Here is a 25,851-nt window from a genome sequence, read left to right as displayed (position 1 = left end):
AAACTGCTCCAGGTCCCTGATATTTGAAGGGTGCCTTCTCCAAACTGCCATTTTTAGATCTCTCCACAGGTGTTCTATGGGATTCAGGTCTGGGCTCATTGCTGGCCACCTTAGAAGTCTCCAGTGCTTTCTCTCAAACCATTTCCTAGTGCTTTTTGAAGTGTGTTTTGGGTCATTGTCCTGCTGAAGACCCATGACCTCTGAGGGAGACCCAGCTTTCTCACACTGGGCCCTACATTGTGCTGCAAAATTTGTTGGTAGTCTTCTGACTTCATAATGCCATGCACATGGTCAAGCAGTCCAGTGCCATAGGCAGCAAAGCAACCCCAAAACATCAGGGAACCTCCGCCATGTTTGACTGTAGGGACCGTGTTCTTTTCTTTGAATGCCTCTTTTTTTCTCCTGTAAACTCTATGTTGATGCCTTTGCCCAAAAAGCTCTACTTTTGTCTCATCTGACCAGAGAACATTCTTCCAAAACGTTTTAGGCTTTTTCAGGTAAGTTTTGGCAAACTCCAGCCTGGCTTTTTTATGTCTCGGGGTAAGAAGTGGGGTCTTCCTGGGTCTCTTACCATACAGTCCCTTTTCATTCAGACGCCGACGGATAGTATGGGTTGACACTGTTGTACCCTCGGACTGCAGGGCAGCTTGAACTTGTTTGGATGTTAGTCAAGGTTCTTTTTCCAACATCCGCACAATCTTGCGTTGAAATCTCTTGTCAATTTTTCTTTTCCGTCCACATCTAGGGAGGTTAACCACAGTGCCATGGGCTTTAAACTTCTTGATGACACTGCTCAGGTAGACACAGGAACATTCAGGTCTTTGGAGATGGACTTGTAGCCTTGAGATTGCTCATGCTTCCTCACAATTTGGTTTCTCAAGTCCTTAGACAGTTCTTTGGTCTTCTTTCTTTTCTCCATGCTCAATGTGGTACACACAAGGACACAGGACAGAGGTTGAGTCAACTTTAATCCATGTCAACTGGCTGCAAGTGTGATTTAGTTATTGCCAACACCTGTTAGGTGCCACAGGTAAGTTACAGGTGCTGTTAATTACACAAATTAGAGAAGCATCACATGATTTTTCGAACAGTGCCAATACTTTTGTCCACCCTCTTTTTTATGTTTGGTGTGGAATTATATCCAATTTGGCTTTAGGACAATTCTTTTTGTGTTTTTTCATTTAAGACAAATTAAATGAAGATAATAACAAAGAATTTGTGTTTGCAATCATTTTCAGGAAGAAACTGAGTATTATCAGAATTGCAGGGGTGTCAATACTTTTGGCCACAACTGTATACACACACACACTTTTTTTTTCCCCAATGAAGACCGGCAAGGATGACTGATCTTATCAGTATGGGAGTCTGAAATCCATCTCCGGTCTCATCATTCACAGCTACCTTGACTTTCCCTCATTCTTTACCCTACAGCTTTGCTTTTCGCAATAGTACAGTATGTGGGGGGCAGGAAGACGAATGGCTAGAAGCAATAGAACCATAGTCACAGCGTCTGTCTGTAGCGAATGGAGGAAGGAGGGGGCTACGTAGCATCACAGTCCACGAGACCACCTTTAGCTGGGCCCCCTTTACATGCTAAGAGAATAAACAGGAAACAAGCAGCAGAGACCCCTACCAGCCTCTTGGCCTCCATACTCTTCGAGCACTTATCCTTTTGCCGGCCGAGGATGGTGACATAATGCTGGACATCGGGGTCAAACATGTCTGCTCCGCAGAAGGCACTGGACCACCCGGAGCTGCACCGGTACACCTCAGACGGGCAGATGGACATGCTCTCTCGCTGCTTCACGTCTTCATTTTCTTCCGAGAGATCCGGACTGATGCACAGGCGGTTACAGCCGGGGATCGCTCTGTAGGCAAAGTTCTCCTCACTTCCCGCTGGCACCCGGGGGGCAGGCGGCTGCCGATCCTCATTGGTGGTCCGTGCTGGACTATCGGCCGTGCTCGTCTCATGAAGTGAAGTGCGACTCTCCGTGCCCATCGGCGCCAAACGCGTCTCGCAACCTTCAACGGGAAGAAGTTTAAAAAATTTAAAAAAAGGTCAGAAAGAAGCAAATGCCATAAAATAACAGAGAGGAGTCACAAGAGATCGTCAGAAAGCTGAGAAACCAAGAAAATGTGGAAAACCCACTGGTGTTTTCAGATTACAATGTGGACTGTAGACGAGCAACAAATGAGCCCCTTTAAGAGGAATCGGCCAGTGGGATGTCACCGCCAAAACTATTTATACGTGCATGTAGCTTTCAAAGAAAACTCCAGTCCGTTACACCGTTGCTGAGAAGTCAGTGTTTTTAAGTGGTATGTAAATGAGGCTGAAGGGCTATGGTAGATCTGAAGCCTCTACCACTCCAGCTCTATTCTTCACCCAGTGCTGCCTCCTCTTGTTTGACTTACAACTCCTTTACCTGAAGTTAGACAGAATATGAGCTGTCCGTTAAACAGGAGGTGGCAGCGCAGGGTGGGGAATAGAGCTGGAGTGAGAGGCTGCAGATCTACAGTAGCTCAAGGGAGGAATTCTGCTGACATATTCCCATCAGTGGTGAGAGAACGTGCTCGAATAAGGTGTTATCGGAGCATGCTCAGGTGCTAATCGAAAGACATTGGCGTGCTCAAAAAATATATTTGAGTCTCCGGGGTTGCATATCTCACGACTGTTCGACAACCGCAAAACATGCAGGGATTGTCGAAAAGCCGCGAGACATGCATATTTTTCAAGCACGCCAAAGACACTCAGTTAGCACCTGAGCATGCTCAGATAACACCTTATCAAAGCACAGTCGCTCATTACTAATTCCATTTAAACTACCTAAAAAATTATTCTATTACAATGGATGTCACACGTTAGAAAACAACGGATCGACCCACTAACCACAGATCTACCCACTAACCACGGATCTACACATGGATCTTACCACTAACCACGGATCTACCCCACTGACCACAGATCTACCCACTAACCACGGATCTACCCACTGATATACCCAGTAACCACGGATCCACCCACTAGCAGATCCACCCAATAACCACGGATCTGCCCACGGATCTACCCACTAACCACGGATTAACCCACTGACCACAGATCTACCCACTAACCACGGAGCTACCCACTAATCACGGATCTACCCACTAACCACGGATCTACCCACTAACCACGGATCTACCCACTAACCACGGATCTATCCACTAACCACGGATCTACCCACTAACCAAGCATCCACCCACTAACAGATCTGCCCACTAACCACGGATATAACCACAGATCTACCCACTAACCACGGATCTCTCCAAGGATCTACCCACTAACCACGGATCTGCCCACTAACCATGGATCTACCCACGGATCTACCCATTAAACACAGATCGACCCACAGATCTACCCACTAACCACAGATCTACCCACTAACCACAGATCTACCCACTAAGGATCTACCCATGGATCTACCCGCTAACACGGGTCTACCCACTAAACACAGATCTACCCACTAACCACAGATCTGCCCACTAACCACGGCTCTACCCACTAACCATGGCTCTACCCACTAACCACAGATCTACCCACTAAACATAGATCTACCCACAGATCTACCCACTAACCACAGATCTGCCCACTAACCACAGATCTGCCCACTAACCACAGATCTGCCCACGGATCTGCCCACTAACCACGAATCTACCCACAGATCTACCCATTAACTACGGATCTGCCCACTAACCACAGATCTACCCACAGATCTACCCACTAAACACGGATCTAACCACGGATCTACCCACTAACCATGGAACTACCCACTAACCACAAATCTACCCACAGATCTACCCACTAACCACGGATCTAAACCACAGATCTGCCCACTAACCACAGATCTCTCCACGGATCTACTCACAGATCTACCCACTAACCACGGATCTGCCCACGGATCTACCCACTAACCAAGAATCTGCCCACTAACCACGGATCTGCCCACTAACCACAGATCTGCCCACTAACCACAGATCTGCCCACTAACCACAGATCTGCCCACTAACCACAGATCTGCCCACTAACCACAGATCTGACCACTAACCACAGATCTGACCACTAACCACAGATCTGACCACTAACCACAGATCTGACCACTAACCACAGATCTGACCACTAACCACGGATCTACCCACTAGCCACAGAACTACCCACTAACCACAGAACTACCCACTAACCACAGAACTACCCACTAACCACAGAACTACCCACAGGTCTACCCACTAACCACAGGTTTACCCACTAACCACAGGTTTACCCACTAACCACAGGTCTACCCACTAACCACGGATCTACCCACTAACCACGGATCTACCCATGGATCTACCCACTAACCACAGATCTACCCACTAAACACGGATCTAACCACGGATCTAGCCACTAACTACAGATCTACCCACTAAACACGGATCTAACCACGGATCTACCCACAGATCTACCCACTAAACACGGATCTAACCACGGATCTACCCACTAACCACGGATCTACCCACTAACCACGGATTTAATCACGGATCTACCCACTAACCACGGATCTGCCCACAGATCTACCCACTAACCACAGATCTGCCCACGGATCTACCCACTAACCACGGTTCTGCTCACTACCACGGATCTACCCACTAGCCACCTACCCACTAGCCAAAGATCTACCCACTCACTACGGATTTACCCATGGATCTACCCACTAACCACGGATCTACCCATTAACTACGGATCTACCCATGGATCTACCCACTAACCACGGATCTACCCACAGATCTACCCACTAACCACGGATCTGTCCACTAACCACAAGTCTACCCACTAACCACAGATCTTCCCATGGATCTACCCATTAACTATTTTAGAATTTTGGATAACTAGAGGCGGAAGACCTGTGAAGACTCAGACGTCAAGGTTAGATTTCAGAAAGGCAGATTTTAAGGGATTCAGAAAGAGAATTGGAGGGATCCAATGGCTGGATATCCTTAAAGACAAAAATGTCCAGGAAGGATGGGAAATCTTGAAAAATGAAATTCTCAAAGCACAGTTGTTAACAATTCCGAAAAGAGGGAAGAATAGGAAGCATTTAAGGAAACCAGGATGGATGAACACAGAACTTAAGCACATGCTAAAAAGGAAGCAAAAAATGTTTATAAAATGGAAAGAAGGAGGCATATCTAAAGAAGAATATAATGCTGTCTGCAGAACCTGCAAGGCACAAATCAGATTATCTAAAGCTGAAAATGAATTGAGGCTTGCAAGAGATGTCAAAAGCAATAATAAAGGATTTTGGGGATATGTCAAAAGTAAAAGAAAAGTCAAAGATGCTATAGGATTTTTACAGGATGAAAATGATGAAATGGTAAGACAGGATGTTGAGAAGGCTGAACTTTTAAATTCCTATTTTGCATCTGTTTTCTCTCAGAAAGGAAATGTAACATCAACTGTTATTCACTGTCCTATTAAGGGAATAGAAGAATCCAGGATATCTATAAACAGAAAGATAGTGAGGAAACACTTAGCTAACCTAAATGTATTCAAGTCTCCAGGTCCAGATGAATTACACCCCAGAGTACTGAAGGAGATAGCAGAAGAAATTTTTGAACCCCTCTCCATAATCTTTGAAAATTCTTGGAGAACAGGAGAAGGGCCAGAAGACTGGAGAAGAGCAAATGTTGTTCCTATCTTCAAAAAGGGGAAGAAGGTGGACCCAGGCAACTATAGGCCGGTGAGTCTGACTTCTATACCAGGAAAGATCTTTGAACAAATTATTAAACAACATGTATGTCAATACCTGGATAAGAATGAAGTGATTAAACAGAGTCAGCATGGGTTTGTAACTAATAAGTCATGTCAGACTAATTTAATTTCCTTCTATGATGGTATTACTGATTGGGTGGATCAAGGAAATGCTGTAGATATAGTATATCTTGACTTCAGCAAAGCATTTGACAAAGTCTCTCATACAATCCTTATTGAAAAAATGACTAAGTATGGAATGGACAAGGCAACTGTTAGGTGGATTCATAACTGGCTTAGTGATCGTACCCAAAGAGTGGTCGTAAATGGCTGCACATCCAGTTGGAAGAATGTCTCAAGTGGGGTACCACAGGGCTCTGTCCTGGGCCCTGTATTGTTCAACATCTTTATCAACGATTTAGATGAAGGAATTGAGGGTAAACTGATTAAATTTGCTGATGACACAAAGCTAAGAGGGATAGCTAATACTAGAGAAGAGAGAGAGAGGATTCAAAAAGATTTAAATAAACTGGAGAAGTGGGCAGCAACTAACAGAATGGTTTTTAACAGGGAGAAATGCAAAGTACTACATCTGGGCAATAAAAATGAAAAAAGAATATATAGAATGGGAGGAATAGGGCTAAGTAACAGCACATGTGAAAAAGACTTGGGTATACTAATAGATCACAGACTGAATATGAGTCAACAGTGTGATGCAGCAGCAAAAAAGGCAAATGCAATTCTAGGATGTATTAACAGAAGCATACAGTCTAGATCACGTGAAGTAATTATTTCCCTCTACTCCTCTTTGGTCAGACCTCATCTGGAATATTGTGTCCAATTTTGGGCACCACATTTTAAAAAAGACATCAACAAACTGGAGCAAGTTCAGAAAAGAGCGACCAGAATGGTGACCGGTCTGCAAACCCTGTCTTATGAGGAAAGGTTGCAGGATTTGGGAATGTTTAGTTTGCAAAAGAGAAGACTGAGAGGAGACTTAATAGCTGTCTACAAATATCTAAAGGGCTGTCACATTGTAGAAGGATCAACTTTATTCTCATTTGCACAAGGAAAGACTAGAAGCAATGGGATGAAGCTGAATGGGAGGAGACACAGATTAGATATTAGAAAAAACTTTTTGACAGTTAGAGTGATCAATGAGTGGAACAGGCTGCCACGAGAAGTGGTGAGTTCTCCTTCAATGGAAGTCTTCAAACAGAGGCTGGACAGACATCTAACTGGGATGATTTAGCGAATCCTGCTTTGAGCAGGGGGTTGGACCAGATGGCCCAGGAGGTCCCTTCCAACTCTACGATTCTATGATTCTATGATTCTAACCACAGATCTACCCACGGATCTACCCACTAACCACGGATCTAACCACGGATCAACCCAGTAACCACGGATCTACCCACGGATTTACCCACTAACCACGGATCTGCCCACTAACCACGGATCTACCCACGGATCTGCCACTAACCACGGATCTACCACAGATCTGCCCACTAAGCACAGATCTGCTCACTAAGCATGGATTTACCCACCAATCTACCCACTAACTACGGATCTACCCACTAACCACGGATCTACCACAGCACCCACAGTGGGATAAGTGCAGGAGCCAGCGTCCATTGACCTGCATGGACGCCACATTTTTGGAGGGGAATAAATGGGGACACCATGCAATACCAGACACCACCACAAACATAAGTGGTGCTGTTTCATGAAAAAAATTGTTTTTGTAATCCCAGACAATAACAAGCACATAATGAGCACAACCTGCGCTGCATAGAGCAAATTCACACCTGCCTAAAGGTTTTATGCGGTGCTGCATCCTGCCCCATTCATTTCAATAGAGCAGAGCGGCAGTAACGGGCACACCCCATGCACAGGTTTGGTGCTCAATCTGGAGCGAAGCAGCCATATTTTTTCCAAAGCTGTAACCCCGGTAATGATTTGTAAAAGCCACAAATTCCAGGAAGAAACACAACTGGGCAGAGAACAAGTCCCCATGTGGGATAACGTGCATCCGTCATGTACCTGGTGGTTTTGTATCAAATGTTGGGTCTACGACCTCCGGTGACAACGAGTAGTGGCGCTCAGCTGGCGATTTCTGCTCTGCAGCACCACGGGAGGTGCCATCCACGGCTTCTTCTCCATCCAATACCTTCGCCTGCTCGCTGGCTGTTGCTCTGTCTTGCTTCCTATTTTTTCTCGTTTTTCTCTGAATCTTCTTCAGGAGAAGAGCAGGATTATTGTTCAGAGATGGATCGGTCGCTGTTTTCCTGCAGAAAACAAGAAGTAGCTAATCTGCAAATCGCTCTACACACACGTGATATTCACTAAATCACCAAAAAATCATTGTAAAGAGGCGCCGACAGTGGGTGTCTGCTGTCTGTGTAACCTGCTCTCCACAGCCTGCTGTGAAGTGGGGGGCGCGCGGGACAGTCTCTACGGGAAGTGTGTGTGTGTGGGGGGCGCGGGACGGACTCTACGGGAAGTGGGGGGGGGGGCGCACGGGACGGACTCTACAGGAACTGGGGGGGCGCGGGACGGACTCTACAGGAACTGGGGGGGCGCGGGACGGACTCTACGTGAAGTGTGTGTGGGGGGGCGCCGGACGGACTCTACAGGAACTGGGGGGGGCGCGGGACGGACTCTACAGGAACTGGGGGGGCGCGGGACGGACTCTACAGGAACTGGGGGGGCGCGGGACGGACTCTACAGGAACTGGGGGGGCGCGGGACAGACTCTACAGGAACTGGGGGGGGCGCGGGACGGACTCTACAGGAACTGGGGGGGGGCGCGGGACGGACTCTACAGGAACTGGGGGGGGCGCGGGACGGACTCTACAGGAACTGGGGGGGGCGCGGGACGGACTCTACAGGAACTGGGGGGGGCGCGGGACGGACTCTACAGGAACTGGGGGGGGCGCGGGACGGACTCTACAGGAACTGGGGGGGGCGCGGGACGGACTCTACAGGAACTGGGGGGGGCGCGGGACGGACTCTACAGGAACTGGGGGGGGCGCGGGACGGACTCTACAGGAACTGGGGGGGGCGCGGGACGGACTCTACAGGAACTGGGGGGGGCGCGGGACGGACTCTACAGGAACTGGGGGGGGCGCGGGACGGACTCTACAGGAACTGGGGGGGGCGCGGGACGGACTCTACAGGAACTGGGGGGGGCGCGGGACGGACTCTACAGGAACTGGGGGGGGCGCGGGACGGACTCTACAGGAACTGGGGGGGGCGCGGGACGGACTCTACAGGAACTGGGGGGGGCGCGGGACGGACTCTACAGGAACTGGGGGGGGCGCGGGACGGACTCTACAGGAACTGGGGGGGGCGCGGGACGGACTCTACAGGAACTGGGGGGGGCGCGGGACGGACTCTACAGGAACTGGGGGGGGCGCGGGACGGACTCTACAGGAACTGGGGGGGGGCGCGGGACGGACTCTACAGGAACTGGGGGGGGCGCGGGACGGACTCTACAGGAACTAGGGGGGGCGCGGGACGGACTCTACAGGAACTGGGGGGGGCGCGGGACGGACTCTACAGGGAGTGGGGGGGTGGGACGCTATACAGTGGGGTTGACTTTCTCTCTCTGCTCCTGCTCTCCTTTCTGGAACTGTGCATAACAGAGAGGCGGCAGAGGCAAGCCACTGTTAAATTGGTAGATACAATGCATGCTGGGAAGAGAGAGGAACAAAGTCCCTGCACCTATAGTGCTGGCAGAATGCTACGGGGGAAGAACAGTCAACTGAAAACGTATGGATGGCAAGTTACAAAGAATGGGAATCGGGACATCTCCTGGACATACCTTCCTACAGATTTTCTGTGAAAGAACATTAGTAATCCATGACATCTGCTGCTTCGCATGTTTGACCCATCAATGAAACGGGGTTACACCTAAGTAGCTCCCTCTCTCACCCAGAGAGCAGGACATCCCTGCGCTGTCCCACTTCATAGTGGTCAATAAGAGCATCTGAAATAGTGGAATGTCCTCACATTGCTCCTATTCCCTGTGACTGGGGACAGAAGCGGCTGAATGAGCGCACTGTGCTGTTTCCAGTGCTCCCAATTGTCCTCTTTCCTAGTGCCACTCTCGTCCATGGGTGGTGCCTGGTATTGCAGCTTAGCCTCATTCACTTAAATAAGGTTAAGACATGGACCAAAATGGCGCTTTTTCTGGGACCCTATTTCTAATTCCAGACTATCCCTTTAATGTGTTCATGTCAATATCTAGAACAGCTCGAAACCATGATACTTTCCGTCTGTCCCCCTACGTCAACCGCGACAATCGACTTGAGCCCGTCACTTTCTCATCCGATATTTGTAGGGTGACAGAGGGGGATATTCTTTCCATTGAGAAAATAAAGATCATTCTGATAGAAAAATATCTAATACAGGATCTGAGGAAAAACAAGTTCCATGTGCGGCACCTGATGGGTGGAGGAGATCTGCCATTGATTATCTTGTAAAGGTTTTCCAGGAGGACGTCGTCCCAATAGAGGTCACAGAACTTCTCACAAATCGCACTGGAGAAGGTCGTATGCTGAAGACCTTTCAGGGCAAGAATATATTCACCTACACAAAAACATAACAAAAAGAATAAAAAAACTAAAAAAAACTATAAAAGTCATGAACTTAAAGGGGTTGTCCAGGCTTGGGGCACAAGTCTGAAGTCTCTCTATGTGACTGCACGGTGTGCAAGGTTTCTCCAGTGCTGGGGCTGCAAGGTCATCTTCCCCCAAGTATACGACTTGCACACTTCCGGCCACATTACGACTAGACATGTCTGGAATCTTTCAAGTCCCTTGTATTGAGCAAGGCTGTGGACGTCTAGTTGGCATGTGACTGAATGTATCAAATTGCATATTAGCGATCGCGCGCAAGCTCCAAGCACTGGAGAATACTGACAGCAGGCACACTGGCTTGTACCCCAAGGCCGGACAAACCTTTTAAAGGCAACCTGCCAAAAGGTCAAAATCAGACAGTTTTTGCTTTTATGCTTTTTCCCCCAGGTACTGTGTTTTTTATTTTATTTTTTTTAAACCCACCATACGGTTTAAAATATATGGGTCTTTCTATTTAGTGGGCCCAATATGCTATTTTTATGGTCTTTCCTAAGGGAGAATTGACAAAGAATTTGCTTATTAAAATTTTAATCCATTCTAGTAACACTTCTCTTTTTCTTTTTGTTTACAGCTGGTTGCCTTGGAGACCGACCACTTCTTTTCGATAGGAGAACATGTGCAGTGCTTACACAGGCTCTTCTATTCTTTTGACCTTGTAAGCGCAGCTTTGAAGCTGGCAGAGACAGCTACGGCGCATTGCTGCCTCCTAATCTCAGCGCAATGCTTACAAACGGGACAGCGGCGGTGGTCGGTCTCCTAGGCAACGAGCTGTAAACAAAAAAGAGAAAACCGCTAATACTCAAGAACGGCGGCAAACTTTAATAAGCAGTAAATGGCAAAAGTGCCTGTTTGTACAAGCGCTGTCCATCTAGGAAGATGAGAATAGCCCTTTAAAGGAGTCAAAGACTTAACCCTTGCCTCTCCTTTCTGATATATAATACAGAAGGCTCCTTTAATGGGGTCATAGACTTATTTGTAGAGCCAGGAAACACGTGCAACCATCTGCTCCATTCAACTCCAGGCAATCGGTTACATGCCGATCTAACACGTATCACCTACCCACTTGATGGGCAATAACCCATTTAGGCCTGAATGCCCCATTTTTTTACTACCCCTTTCTGTATTTGACTACTTACCCATTGCAATATCTTCAACTCCATTTTCCAAGTAGCCATCAAATGCAAATTCCTCATGTAAGAGGGTCACCACTTTCTGAAGCGGAGAACCTGTGTATTTTCTGGGTGGCGATCCTCCATTAACCAAAGTGTCAGGTGAGGCGTTACTGGAGGGGCAATCTTGGTTCCCCAGCCCATTATTTACAAGGGTGCCGTTCATAGAGGGTAACCCATCGTTGGGAGAACTTTGTGGTGTTTTACTCTTGTGGGATGAGGCTGCTGGAGGAGATCTGGAGGACCCATGGTCATTACTAACCATATCATTATTTACAATTATTCCGGAAGGGGGCACGGAGGGGGTCTTAATGGTCTTCGTAGAGGGCTCGGCTGCAAGGGAAACACTTGGGATATGCTCTGGTATACTGAGCTGGACTCGGACAAGCGTGAGGTTTCCAGTTTTCGGATCTTGCTTCAATAGATAATTATTGACAATGGGGCTGCTGGTCAGGGTGGAGGAGTTGGAAGACACTGAGGAGGCTGCCGAGGGGCTTTTGTCTTTCCGATCGCAAGAACAGTCCGGAATACTGGAGTTTTGGTTAAAAGAAACCTTGGCTCTGATAGCGTCACCGCCAGATTTTAATCCTTGGCTCGATTTATCTCCGGCCACGTGGTTCTCTATTTCAGTGACGGATATGTCCTCTTCTACACGGTCTTCGGGACTCGCACGCGGTCTTGGGTAAGGCGATGGGTTTGGCATTTGATTGCTGGAAGAAATATACATATATTTAGAATAAAAAGGTTATGCAGGGGTCCAAAACGCAAAAGGGTTTATTCTATCGGGCTGTGTAATGATTGACAGTTCAAACCGGTATTGTGGTCCTGCTGGTAGGAACCGTGCGGGCCCCCAAGCCGCGAGTAGAGGCAGCTTTGCATCTGAATCATCGGAGGAGCACAGGGGCACCGAACCTGACCCCACCTATACCAAAAAGCTTGTAAGCGCAGCCATCCTTGCCTAGGAGATTGGTCAGCACTAAGACATTGCTAAGGTGGCCGGTAACCTAAGCAACGAGCAGTAAACTATAGCATAAAAATCCTCTCTTTCTTGAGAAAGAAGAGGATCATCAACATGAATATTCTTAAACCAATTGAAGGGGTTGCCTCAAGTTCATAAATGAGTAAAATAGCAAAGTGCTTGTTAAAACAAGAAACTTTGCAATTTATCCCTTATTAAAAATCATCTCTGTTCTCAAGAACATAGGGATCTCTAACTTCATAGTTTACAGCTCATTGTTGAAGCTCCTGGCCGGTTACCCAGGAAGGCAGCAAGTGGCTCGAGCAGTATCCATGCATTGCAGAGAGCTTATGCCGCACAGAAAGTCAGCGGCTTGCTAGATCCAATCACTTCTGCTCTTCTCCGATGCCACACAGGCAGAGCTGCCTCTGTTAGCAGCAGAGCCACCAGGACGCGGTTCGGAACCGTCAGTCTTGAGGAGTGCACTGCCCCCCCCCAACACAGCAGGAAGCCAGGTGCCCTCCTGAAGCTGCATATTGAGACAACTCCTTTAAAAGGGGTATTCACTTCTCCAAGATCCCATTTCAATACATAATAGGTGTGATAATAATATTAGCATATACCTCTGATTAGAAATGTAGTATAGTTCTTCTGATTCACTATGTTGCTTACCCTGTGTGCAGGGCATTGCAGTAGCTTAGGTATCCATGGTTACGACCACTAACAGCTAATTGTCCCTATATCAGTGACCGTAACCATGGAGGTATTTGCTAATATTATTATACCTACTACATATTAGGATAGGACCTTGGAGATGAGAATACCCCTTTAAAGGGAATCTGTAACCCCATTTTTGTCCTATAAGCTGCGGCCACTGCCATCAGGGGCTCTACAGCATTCTGTAATGCTCTAGATAAGCCCCTGATGTAACCTGAAAGATAAGAAAAATTAGTTATATTGTACTCACCCAGGGGTCCGGTCGAGTCCGAATGGTGTCGCGGTCCGGCGCCTCCCATCTTCTACAGATGACATCCTCTTCTTTGCTTCCCGTCGCGGCTCTGGCGCAGGCGCACTATATCTGTCCTGTTGAGGGCAGAGTACTGTAGTGCACAGGCGCCGGATCTCTCTGACCTTTCCCGGCGCCTGCGCACTGCAGTACTTTACTCTGCCCTCAATAGGGCAAATAAAGTACGCCTGCACAGGAGCCGCTGCAGAAGTAAGAAGGAGGACGTCATCGCTAGAAGATGGGAGGCGCCGGACCGGACCGGTCTGCGACACCCACCGCAGCAGACCGCGCCCCCGGTGAGTATGATCTAACTTGTTTTTCTTATCTTTCAGGTTACATCGGGGGCTTATCTACAGCATTAAAGAATGCTGTAGAAAAGCCCCTGATGGCGGTGGCTGCAGCTTAGAGGCCGAAAAAGGGGTGACAGAATCCCTTTAACTCGCTTCTCATTCCCTTTCCTGCTAATACAGCAGCAAGCACACAATACAAGGACCCAGCAATTTTTCTGTTTAAACCCATGAGGTCAGGAGCTCTGTGGTGCGCCACGTCAGCCAAAAGGCACGTGGCACGGTTTCCATATGTCAAAGGAGGAAACTACCTGTGTGACCCCGGAGCAGTAGATCACAATATCACTGGATTAGTAAGTGCGGTATTTTTATGCAGGAAACATTAATGCATGATATTTTTGTTCCCACACTAAAAATTCCAGATCCGCACCTGCCAATGTCTGGGTTCTGCATAATAACGATAGGCTTGAAATACGTGGCTGGAGAGGTGAATGCTGCAGGTAGATTGGTGGGGAGGTCCTTCAGCGGGACTGGTCCTCTCACTGCCATCAGCTTCGTTTGGGTTGCGACCGGAACAAAACCTGCGAATGGAAACGTTGGTTTCATTAAGTGTCACAGCACAATGGCCGATCTAGGCCGCTTTACATGGCTGATATCGGGAAGAACAAGCCTCTGTAGGAACACGAGCTCATCAATGTACATTAACTGGTTGATCAGAAAACTTATACGGCCTAAAGTGCAGAACCGTCGACAGCACATCTTCCCGTGAGAGCAGGGGACCTGCTGCTGATGACCCCACAGATGGCATCGGTCTGTGTGACGGGGCTTTAAATGAGCGCTGATCATCAGGTTATATCTAAGCTCATTAGCAGCTCAAGAAATGTCACCTATGAAACATATGGGCGCCAATTATGGTCATGAACGTTGGCCTCTGCTTACCTGCTGAAGACCCCGATACATGATGACCCTCCTCATCATTATATAGGCAGCACTGCACACTCTAAGGGTAGGGAAAACAAAGGGATTGTTTAATTTTTGTTACAACGAGGATCAATTGCGGACTGTACGAGCGTCCATCGGCTGCAAAGGTCTTGGGCAAATGTCAAAAATCAAAACAAGCGTCTATACCGAACAAAGTGTGAACGGCACCAGATTTTCAGCATAAGTTGCATTAAAAACAAACACATCCTTTGATAGTTGCCCGCGCCCACCCAATGCACATGTTAACGGTGGTGCATGTATGTGCTTTTGATGGGGGGGAGTGGACTAAGCTGCGGTCGGACACTTCTAGAGGTGGCTTATCTAAAGACAATGTTAAGGGTATTACATTTTGATGTGCCTAACCTTTCTTATCCCCAGATGAGGTTTTGGAAGACCTCTTTCAGGCTCAAAGAAGTCAGAGGTTTGGCCAAATTTCCTCAAATGGGTATGGGAACCTTAAGGTTGGCTGAAGCCCGAGGCAAAAATTTCAGGGTGCGATGTCCATTTCACCTCTAGGGCCTGAACCCAACTTATCTCCCATCACAACAGAAGAGATTACCATGAACATGTGTGGCCTTGTACAGCGATATCTCTACCTCTCCATTGTCACCTTAGATTTCACATGGCAGCCCCACACATACATGGCCATCTTGGCCACCAGAGATGAAGCGCAGTGGATGGCGTGAAACGTCTGTTGCCCATTGTGTCTCGCTTGGTTTTAACCTGATGACCTTTTAATAATCTTTTTTGTGAGAAGTAATAAAAGATGAGCTCTGGCTGGTGATTGCCACCTTTACGACATTATTACTTTTTTGGCCTCCACTGCACCTCTTCTCTACTGGATGAGTTTACCTAAGGACGGAGACGGGATGAAGAAGAAAGAAGAAAGAAGGAGGAGGGAGGAGGAGGAGGAGGAGGAGGAGGAGAAGAAGAAGGGACGACGAAGAAGAAGAAGGGACGACGACGACGAAGAAGAAGAAGAAGAAGGGACGACGACGACGACGAAGAAGAAGAAGGGACGACGACGACGACGAAGAAGAAGAAGGGACGACGACGACGACGAAGAAGAAGAAGGGACGACGACGACGACGAAGAAGAAGAAGGGACGACGACGACGACGAAGAAGAAGAAGGGACGACGACGACGACGAAGAAGAAGAAGGGACGACGACGAAGAAGAAGGGACGACGACGACGACGAAGAAGAAGGGACGACGACGAAGAAGAAGAAGAAGAAGAAGAAGAAGAGACGACGAAGAAGAAGAAGAAGGGACGACGAAGAAGAAGAAGAAGGGACGACGAAGAAGAAGAAGAAGGGACGACGAAGAAGAAGAAGAAGGGACGACGAAGTAGAAGAAGAAGGGACGACGAAGTAGGAGAAGAAGGGACGACGAAGTAGAAGAAGAAGGGACTACGAAGTAGAAGAAGAAGGGACGACGAAGTAGAAGAAGAAGGGACGACGAAGTAGAAGAAGAAGGGACGACGAAGTAGAAGAAGAAGGGACGACGAAGTAGAAGAAGAAGGGACAACGAAGTAGAAGAAGAAGGGACGACGAAGTAGAAGAAGGGACGACGAAGTAGAAGAAGGAACGACGAAGTAGAAGAAGGGACGACGAAGTAGAAGAAGGGACGACGAAGTAGAAGAAGGGACGACGAAGTAGAAGAAGGGACGACGAAGTAGAAGAAGGGACAAAGAGGAAGAAGGGACAAAGAGGAAGAAGGGACAAAGAGGAAGAAGGGACAAAGAGGAAGAAGGGACAAAGAGGAAGAAAATGGGACGAAGAAGAAAATGGGACGAAGAAGAAGAAGAAGAGGAAGGAGGAAGAGAAAGGAGGGAGAGAAAGGAGGGAGAGAAAGGAGGGAGAGAAAGGAGGGAGAGAAAGGAGGGAGAGAAAGGAGGGAGAGAAAGGAGGGAGAGAAAGGAGGGAGAGAAAGGAGGGAGAGAGAGAAAGGAGGGAGAGAGAGAAAGGAGGGAGAGAAAGGAGGGAGAGAAAGGAGGGAGAGAAAGGAGGGAGAGAAAGGAGGGAGAGAAAGGAGGGAGAGAAAGGAGGGAGAGAAAGGAGGGAGAGAAAGGAGGGAGAGAAAGGAGGAAGAGAAAGGAGGGAGAGAAAGGAGGAAGAGAAAGGAGGAAGAGAAAGGAGGAAGAGAAAGGAGGAAGAGAAAGGAGGAAGAGAAAGGAGGAAGAGAAAGGAGGAAGAGAAAGGAGGAAGAGAAAGGAGGAAGAGAAAGGAGGAAGAGAAAGGAGGAAGAGAAAGGAGGAAGAGAAAGGAGGAAGAGAAAGGAGGAAGAGAAAGGAGGAAGAGAAAGGAGGAAGAGTGGGTGGTGGAGGCCTGAGGACAGACATGATGGCTTGCAAAGTGTGTACGATATTCTGGACTATATGGGCTTTATATAAGCTTAGAACAGCCCCTCAGCTAGTTATCTGCCCACCTGATCCGTGAGGCCAATTAATCCTGCCCATATCGCTTTACTGTTGAGTTTCTTTTGCTCCAGATATTTCTTGCAGACCTGAAAGAAGGAGTACGCCATCAATAAGACCAACCGCAAACAAGTAAAAAGTTAAGCATGTGTAATATATACAGAATGCTTGGTTGGATCCTCATCTGAGCCTGCCCACTCCACACAGTGCACATGCCGGCTGTGTAATACGGCCAGCACCTGCCTTTAACAGTGGTCAATGGTGGTTTAACCACATATACTGTATGCCACTGTCGACCACTCACAGAAACATTGCACCATTCTTGTGTCAGGTCAGTTTGAGCCCATTATTCCTTGCAACGTGATTGGGGGGTTTGATATATCAGATGGGGGGGCTGCTGTAAGCCCCTTCTACTGCTATATTAGTAGTCCTGAGCTTCATAGGAGAAAATTATGATTTGTACTATATTCTGTAATTCTGAGGTATTGCAGAACATGGTACAAGGAATCAAACTATGAAAAAACTGCAGGTTCAAGTCCCCTAGGGGGGCTAACAATAAAGTGCATTGTAAAACAAAATAAATACTGAGAATTTTTAAAAATAAATTAGCATATAAAGCTCACCTCCACAATCTGATCTTACAAAATATTTTTTAATTATATAACCCATATAGTGAAGATTAAAATGACTGTTTTATCCCACCTCTCCTCTCACCCAAAAAAAAATGCAATTAATGTCATATATACAGTCCAAAATGGTCCCAATACAAAACAGTATAGAACACAAAAAAGAAGCCCTGCACAGCTACATCCACAAAATAAGAAAAAGATTTTGGGCTTCGGAAAATCACAACATAAATCAAATTATTTTTTTTTTTTTTAACAAAAGTTCAGTTTTTTTTAAACCACTAGAATAAAGAAAAAAAAAAATAAATTACTACAAAGTTTGGTATCGCTGTAATTGTACCGACCTGCAGAATCCGGTTGTCGGGTCCTTTTCAACGCACAATGAAGGCGGTTACAGCGAATAAAAAAAAAAAAAAAAAAAAGTGCGGAATTCCATTTGTTTTACTATTTACTCCACTTTTTGTTCTTCAATATAATGTTTCAGTGTGTACCCCACTTGGAAAGTTTCTTTCCTGTTTTTTAGTATAATGTTTGGAAAAGTGAACGGCGTCATACAAAACTCGTCTCAGAAAAAAAAGGAGTCCGCATACGACCATATCAACTAGGAAGGAAGAAAATGCAAAAAAAAAAACAAAAACGAAACCCACTTCCTTAATGGGTTAAACGTCGCAATGCGGCACCTTCGCGTTTCACGTTCTGCAGCCGCTCTCTTTACATGGCATAAAACTCACTAGTATAATTACGTTTCCGGAAATCGACTGCACAGATACAGAATTTATTTATCCCGGCGGCATCTGCCGTCATCATGTAACCCAATGAGCCTCCAGCAATGTGCCGACCTCCAGATGTGGAGAGCGGGAATGTCGACGCGTTTTCTCCGCCAGACTCGCATGCATCTCTGTGCGGTTACCTGTGAAGCTTCAGCTAAACTTGGCCTCTCCTCAGAGTCCCTCTTCGCCATCTGTAGCAGGAACCGTTTAAGCTTTTTCGGCAGCGCCAGCTTGTGCTGAGCTGGGAAATTGAATTTGGCTGCGGACCATAAAATAGCTGCAATGCCATAAACACAGGCCTAGAAAAAAAAAAAAAAAAAAAAAAAGAAAAATGTGCAAAACTTTACAAGCCACAGACATGGACGCCGGGGTACAAGACAGAGCACGTAAGAGGTAGGGCCGGGTTCACACCAGCCGACTGGAGGAAACAAACTGCTGCAGACTGGTAGCACGTCTGCTGATCGGCCTTGGTTTTATAGCAGACTGTCCTGCAGATGTGCGCAGCACGATCAGCAATAGACAGTTCTGTGCTTATAGGCAGCATACGTGCTGCCGAGAACAATCTTTTAACAAAGCCAAAACCAGCAGACTATTTACAGTGCATGGGAAATGACTGCTCCTAGGAAATTTAATTGTGATGACGGTACAGTGTTGGTGCACACTGACACAGATCGATCATTCTGCTAATCGGCCACTTTAGCGCAGACAATGGGACCTGTCCGCCCTCCTGACGCGTCTCTGAAGTATACACTTGTACATCTTAACAGATTACAAAGCTGGAGCAGCTTTCTTAAAAATTCGGCATTTCCCATTCCTCCCGCACATGTATGCTCGGTGATAAAAAACCCTCGTCAAAAAGGGAGAGTCAAGCAATTTAGACAGCGGTTTTGACTAACCACTATTCCTTCCAGACCCACAGACACAGGCAGCATTGTAAATGCCTGATCTTTCAACCTAATTCACCAACAATTGATCACAGGTTCACACCATGGTATCTAATGTAAATGGGTTCCACTCAGACTATAAGCTGGTATATGTGCAAAGTGTAAGAGCACCTTCACACGGTGACCATTTCAAAATCCAAGAAAAATCAAAATGAGGATATACAGTACTTCCCAATAGATAAATATTAATAGCACATGTAAATAACATAGCGTACTTGGGCAACGCTATTTTGATTAAAAAAAAAAAAAAAGCATAAAGCCCTCCAACCACAACAAGGTGACCCCATCAGGTCTGTCCAAACCTGTATCTAGGATTAAAAGCCCTCCAACCACAACAAGGTGACCCCATCAGGACAGTCCAAATCTGTATCTAGGATTAAAACCTCACCATGTGTCAAACGATGATGGGTACACCTTGTCTAACTAAGTAGCCCATGTTTATTAGGCAATCCCTGCATATATTGTGGCTGTCGAACAGCCACGAGACATGCAGCCGCAGGGACTCGAGCAATTTTTCGAGCACATCGTATACACTCAAGACTAGATTTGCTCATTTTGCGTATTTTTTTTTTTCTAAAAGTAAAGTCAGGTCGTCAATTTATTTCTACATTTCCAGGAAGAGTAACAGATGGATGACAACGAAGAGATGCTCCAGAATTGTTCTTTTCTGGCCGGGTTCACATGAGTGTATTTCATGGGCTGTATACAGACTGGCCTAATGCAAATTTAGGCATTTACTAAAAAAAAACAGACATGTCAGGAGATCAAACGGGTCCTCATTAAAAGGCTTTAAAGTGTACACTCTTTGGCCTTCTTTGCATTGAGCTACACAGAGGATGGCGCCACTTTTAGTTGTCCAGGGGGGGCTCTAATTACTGGTGGGCCCCCAAAAATCAGACTTCTATACTGTGGATAGGCGCTAAACGTCCTTCGGGAGACAACCCCTTTAATACGATCTATATACTATATTGCTGATCTAGTAATTTGTAAGGAGAAACAACTACATCTGCAAAACTCGTGCACTTCTTCGCACCTGCAAGTGGCTGGAGCGACTACAGCGCAGCGCGTGGACGCAGCCAGACATCTGATGCCGTCCTGTATTAACTGCTTAATTAGCCACAATTACGGGGAAAAAAAAAAAAAAAAAATCACAGCACTCGCTGAAGAGCCTGAAAAACATCTTGTCATCCACTTTAGCTTTGGACACAAAGAAGGAAGGAGAGGTCTGGCACATGTTTCACATCTGGTTTCTGGCACAGCTGTCCCTATGGGAATGTAGTGTGATGGTGCCCGCGCCCTAGGAGGGGCCTGCAGTGATTTTAACCCCGATCATGGCTGCTGCACTGAAAACCTCAGCTCCTACATCTCTATGAACACTATATTTAGCCGCCAGAAAAACAGATCCATGTGTGCGCCAGATGTGCGCTCGCTACAACAGAGTGAACTGAATGCAACACTTTTTTTTTCTTTTTTTATCTTGCACGGAGCAGCGAGATGTTTTTGCCACAGTAATAAAACTTAAAAGTTTCAGATCTCATCGGAAAGGGAACGTTGCATTGTACCTTTTCTGTCCCAGATCCATCTCCATCAGGGTCGTACTCGGGAGGAACGCAAAACGCATCGAAAGGCTCTGAAAAAAAAAAAAAAAAGGAAGTGAATAAATGAAAAAAATACACAAAGCGGGAAAATAAAAAAATACGGATGGAAAACCTCGACACATATAAGTGTTATGTGCATTATGCGAGCGATGTGAAGTCTTAATATCTGAACCCTCTAAGGACACAGCTTGTTTCAGTCTTTTATTCTCACCTTGAAACAAGACATTTCTTTCCCCTAACACATGTGGTACCATTTACTGTGAAAAGAAAACAAAAAAAAGGCAAAAAAAAGTATTGTTTGTGGAGTGTGGGAGTAAAAAGGAAAACAAAAAAATTCTGTTTTTATCACATAACTTTGCGGTGCAGCTCAGCAGGATTACGGCAAAGCCAGATTTAGGCTGCGTTCACATGCAGTTTTTTCTTTGTTTTTTTTTAAAGCTGCGTTTTACAGTACCACAAAAGCCATGAGATGGAGAAAGATTACGCAGCCATTCAGACAATGACTTGCAGAGTAAGTACACCAGTCCCATTAGGTTGACGAGACCTCTTTAATAATGCATGCAGTTTATAAAGTGAAATCCGACAATATATTGACGCCATGTCTGTGGCACATTCCTGCCAAAATGTGGTGTGATAAGGAAAACTGCATACACTACAGGAAGGGTGCACAAGTGGTCTCTACTCCGCTCAGGATGCTCATGGTATTTCTACACAGGGTCTGACGAGCCTCCTCTACGGAATTGTCATTATAATTCTGGATTATCACAAACACTTCTACACCACATAGCTCTAAAAAAAGGAAAAAAAAACACAGGACGGGGCGAGTCTGCCATAATGAGGTTATTTAGCCGGACTTTCATGTGACAATCATCGCTCGCTTTCATCAGCCACTTTACCTTCCTTCTGATGAGTAACAAAGAGAACTTCTCCGCTGTGGTCGATGAAGACAGACTCCAGGCATAAAATGGCTGCAAAACAGGAGAAGAAGATGTCAGCGCTCCCGACACATCAAGGGTCCGATTACCCATTACATGCCTGATCAATCAGATGGGACCACACACACATACAGAGTATTTAGTCAGCCACCAATTGTGCAAGTTCTCCCACTTAAATAGATGAGAGAGGCCTGTAATTGACGTCATAGGTAGACCACAACTATGAGAGTCAAAATGAGAAAACAAATCTAGAAAATCACCTTGTCTGATTTGGCAACATTTATTTTGCAAATTATGGTGGAAAATAAGTTTTTGGTCATTAACAAAAGTTCATCTCAATATTTTGTTATATGTCCTTTGTTGGCAATGACAGAGGTCAAACGCTTTCTGTAAGTCTTCACAAGGTTGGCACACACTGTTGGTGGTATGTTGGCCCATTCCTCCATGCAGATCTCCTATAGAGCAGCGATGTTTTGGGCCTGTCGCTGGGCAACACGGACTTTCAAATCCCTCCAAAGGTTTTTCTATGGGGTTGAGATCTGGAGACTCGCTAGGCCACTCCAGGACCTTCATATGCTTCTTACGAAGCCACTCCTTAGTTACCCTGGATATGTGCTTGGGATCATTATCATTTATCTTCAATACCCTTGTTGTTGGAAGGAGGTTTGCACTCAAAATCTCACGATACATGTCAGCATTCATTCTTTCATGTACACGGGTCATGCTTCCTGGTCCCTTTGCAGAAAAACAGCCCCAAAGCATGATGTTGCCACTCCCATGCTACACAGTAGGTATGGTATTCTTTGGATGCAACTCAGCATTCTGTCTCCTCCAAACACAACGAGTTTTGTTTCTACCAAACAGTTCTACTCTGGTTTCATCAGACCATATGACATTATCCCAATACTCTTCTGGATAATCCAAATGCTCTCTAGCAAAGTTCAGATGGGTCTGGACATGTACTGGCTTAAGCAGTGGGACATGTTTGGCACTGCAGGATCTGAGTCCCTGGCGGCATAGTATATTACTGATGGTAGCCTTTGTTACGGTGGTCCCAGCTCTATGCAGGTCAATCACGAGGTCCCCCCGTGTGGTGCCGGGATTTTTGCTCACCGTTCTTGTGATCATTTTAACCCCACGGGGTCAGATCTTGCATGGAGCCCCAGATCGAGGGAGATTAGCAGTGGTCTTGTATGTCTTCCATTTTCTTATTATTGCTCCGACAATTGATTTCATCATACCAAGCTGCTTGCCTATTGCAGATTCAGTCTTTCCAGCCTGGTGCAGGGCTACAATTTTGTTTCTGGTGTCCTTCAATAGCTCTTTGGTCTTCACCATAGTGGAGTCTGGAGTGTGACTGTTTGAGGTTGTGGACAGGTGTCTTTTATATTGATAACAAGTTCAAACAGGTGCCATTACTACAGGTAATGAGTGGAGGAAAGAGGAGACTCTTAAAGAAGAAGATACAGGTCTGTAAGAGCCAGAATTCTTGCATGTTTTTAGGTGACCAAATACATATTTTCCACCATAATTTGCAAAATAAATCTTGCCAAATCAGACAAGGTGATTTTCTGGATTTGTTTTCTCATTTTTCCGATATGAGATGCAGCCACCGCAATCAGGGGCTTATCTACAGCATTCTGTAATGCTGTAACCTGAAACATAAGAAAAACGAGTTAGATTATGCTCACCGGGGTGCGGTCCGGTCCGATAGGTGTCGAGGTCCAGTCCGGCGCCTCCCATCTTCTAGCGATGACGTCCTATTCCTTACTTCTGCCGCGGCTCCTGCGCAGGCATACTTACTCTGCCCTGTTGAGGGCAGAGCAGAGTACTGCAGTGTGCAGGCGCCAGGAAAGGTCAGGAAGGTCGTAAATACGCCTGTGCAGGAGCCACGGCAGAAGTAAGGAGGAGGATGTCATTGCTAGAAGATGGAAGGCACCGGACCAGACTACAACACCCATCGGACCGGACCCTGGGGTGAGTATAATCTAACTCATTTTTCTTATCTTTCAGGTTACATCGGGGGCTTATCCACAGCATTACAGAATGCTGTAGATAAGCCCCTGATGGCTGTGGCCGCATCTCATAGGGCAAAAATGAGGTGACAGATTCCTTTTAACATTACCCTCTGCTCCTACATTATACAAGGGGGCAATTATGGAGGGGTGCAAGACCGAATGCAGCTGCTGTTCAGGGTCATTGCATTCTCTTAGATAAACCCTAGCCGTAACCTTGCTGACATACGGATTTCAGCATCTTGCACATCACTCCCAGTGTAATTATTCTGAGCGAACCCACTTCAATAATAACCAGTTTGTGGATATTAATAGAATATTTCAGAAATACCCTTTACTCCAACTGTAGATTAAAAATAAAATAAACGGGGCTATACTCACCCTCCCCAGGTCCATAGATTAATCTCCATCACTGATCCTGATGTCTCTTATTGCTGAAGTCATACTGCTAATCAGTCAGCGGCTCAGAAAACTACAGATACCTGAAGCAGAAGTGGAGACTCAGCGCTAGACCTGGAAAGGGGGAGCCTCGCCCAGTTTGGCCATTTTTTTTTTTTTTTTTTTTAATACACAAAACTGTGTCAGGGGGCAGAACTTTTTAGAAACCGAAAAACCCTTTAAACCGCCTCCATAATACATGCCATTAAGAACGTTAACTAGCCACAGCTTTAAAAGGAGTATTCCAAGATCATATCCCAATATGTGCTAGGTGTAATAAAATTTTTGCAAAAAGCTCCATGTAGAAATGTAGTATAGTTCTTCTAATTCGCTATGTCACTTACCCCATGTGCAGGGCGGGGCAGTAGCTTAAGTATCCTTGGTTACGACAATTCGTATAGTGACAGTTAGTTGCTAGTGGTCGTAACCATGGATACCTAAGCTACTTCAATGCCCTGCACATGGGGTAGGAGACAGAGAATCAGAAGAACTATAACACATTTCTAATTGGTGTATTTGCTATTATTACACCTACTACATATTGGGATAGGATCTTTAAGCCACTAAAATAGTTTAAAAAAAAAAAAATAGAGAGAAACAAGTTTGGTATTGCCATAATTGTACAGACACAATGAATCGATTTACCAACAATACGAACACTGTAAAAACAAAACCCAAAAGACAAATGGCTTTTTTCAGTATATTATATGGTAAAATTAATGGCGTCATTCAAAACAACAAGTATGGGGAAGAAACGGCGGAGCGGCCCATTTTTCTTTTTCTTACTTTGGCGCGTGTCCAACTGTTAGGACATTAAATTCTGGACAATTTCTATAAAATCTAATAATCTGGGAGCATCTAGTGTGTGGAATGTGTCATATAAATTGAGATAGAGCGTATCCATCTGCAGCCGCTGCGGGCGCTGGAAGCCGTGCCTTCCTGATCCGGCGGGGACAGATAAGACAATGCAGTATAGTGGTTCTGCCAACCCCACCACAATGGTTCCCACACAGCTCAGATCCAGACTCGTGTCGTGATGGCTGCAATTACATCAACATGACTTTATCATCTGCCAGCGAGAAGAGTCCATTGTGCGAGCGGCACAAACAGCCTCTGTCAGCGATTTACTGCAGGACCCCAGTAATGAGGGGCTTGTTCTGTGCCCGGGTCGTGTTCCTGGGGATGACGACATTGGACATAAAGAAGAATGACTGTGACAGAGAGGACACGACTACACGTAAAATCCCAACATCCTCTTGCCTAAGGACAAATGCATGAAGAGGGTTTTCCCAAAATCGAAAATCATAG

The 25,851-nt window shown here is 46.2% G+C and overlaps 1 protein-coding gene across 3 annotated transcripts in view; it reads right to left on the bottom strand.

Moving 5' to 3' along the window:
- The window catches only part of KNDC1 (kinase non-catalytic C-lobe domain containing 1), a 138,584-nt gene that overhangs the window by 68,480 nt on the left and 44,253 nt on the right, over nt 1–25,851 (bottom strand). For all 3 annotated transcript variants that reach the window (XR_012220437.1, XM_073546519.1, XM_073546518.1), the window contains exons 8-17: nt 22,052–22,123; nt 21,120–21,187; nt 18,754–18,912; nt 17,229–17,306; nt 14,760–14,820; nt 14,251–14,401; nt 11,537–12,279; nt 10,206–10,350; nt 7,802–8,046; nt 1,634–2,022 (exon numbers count right to left, since the gene is read on the bottom strand). Coding sequence is in view for 2 of the 3 variants with exons in the window: in XM_073546519.1 (XP_073402620.1) it covers nt 1,634–2,022; nt 7,802–8,046; nt 10,206–10,350; nt 11,537–12,279; nt 14,251–14,401; nt 14,760–14,820; nt 17,229–17,306; nt 18,754–18,912; nt 21,120–21,187; nt 22,052–22,123 (2,111 nt within the window). In the remaining variant the exon portion in view is untranslated. The remainder of the gene's footprint in view (nt 1–1,633; nt 2,023–7,801; nt 8,047–10,205; nt 10,351–11,536; nt 12,280–14,250; nt 14,402–14,759; nt 14,821–17,228; nt 17,307–18,753; nt 18,913–21,119; nt 21,188–22,051; nt 22,124–25,851) is intronic.

Source organism: Dendrobates tinctorius, unplaced genomic scaffold, assembly GCF_039654945.1.
Source record: "Dendrobates tinctorius isolate UK_male_01 unplaced genomic scaffold, ASM3965494v1 ptg000147l, whole genome shotgun sequence".
NCBI classification, from domain to species: domain Eukaryota; kingdom Metazoa; phylum Chordata; class Amphibia; order Anura; family Dendrobatidae; genus Dendrobates; species Dendrobates tinctorius.
Note: the sequence above shows the minus strand (reverse complement) of the source record. Positions and strands in the feature narration are given on the sequence as shown.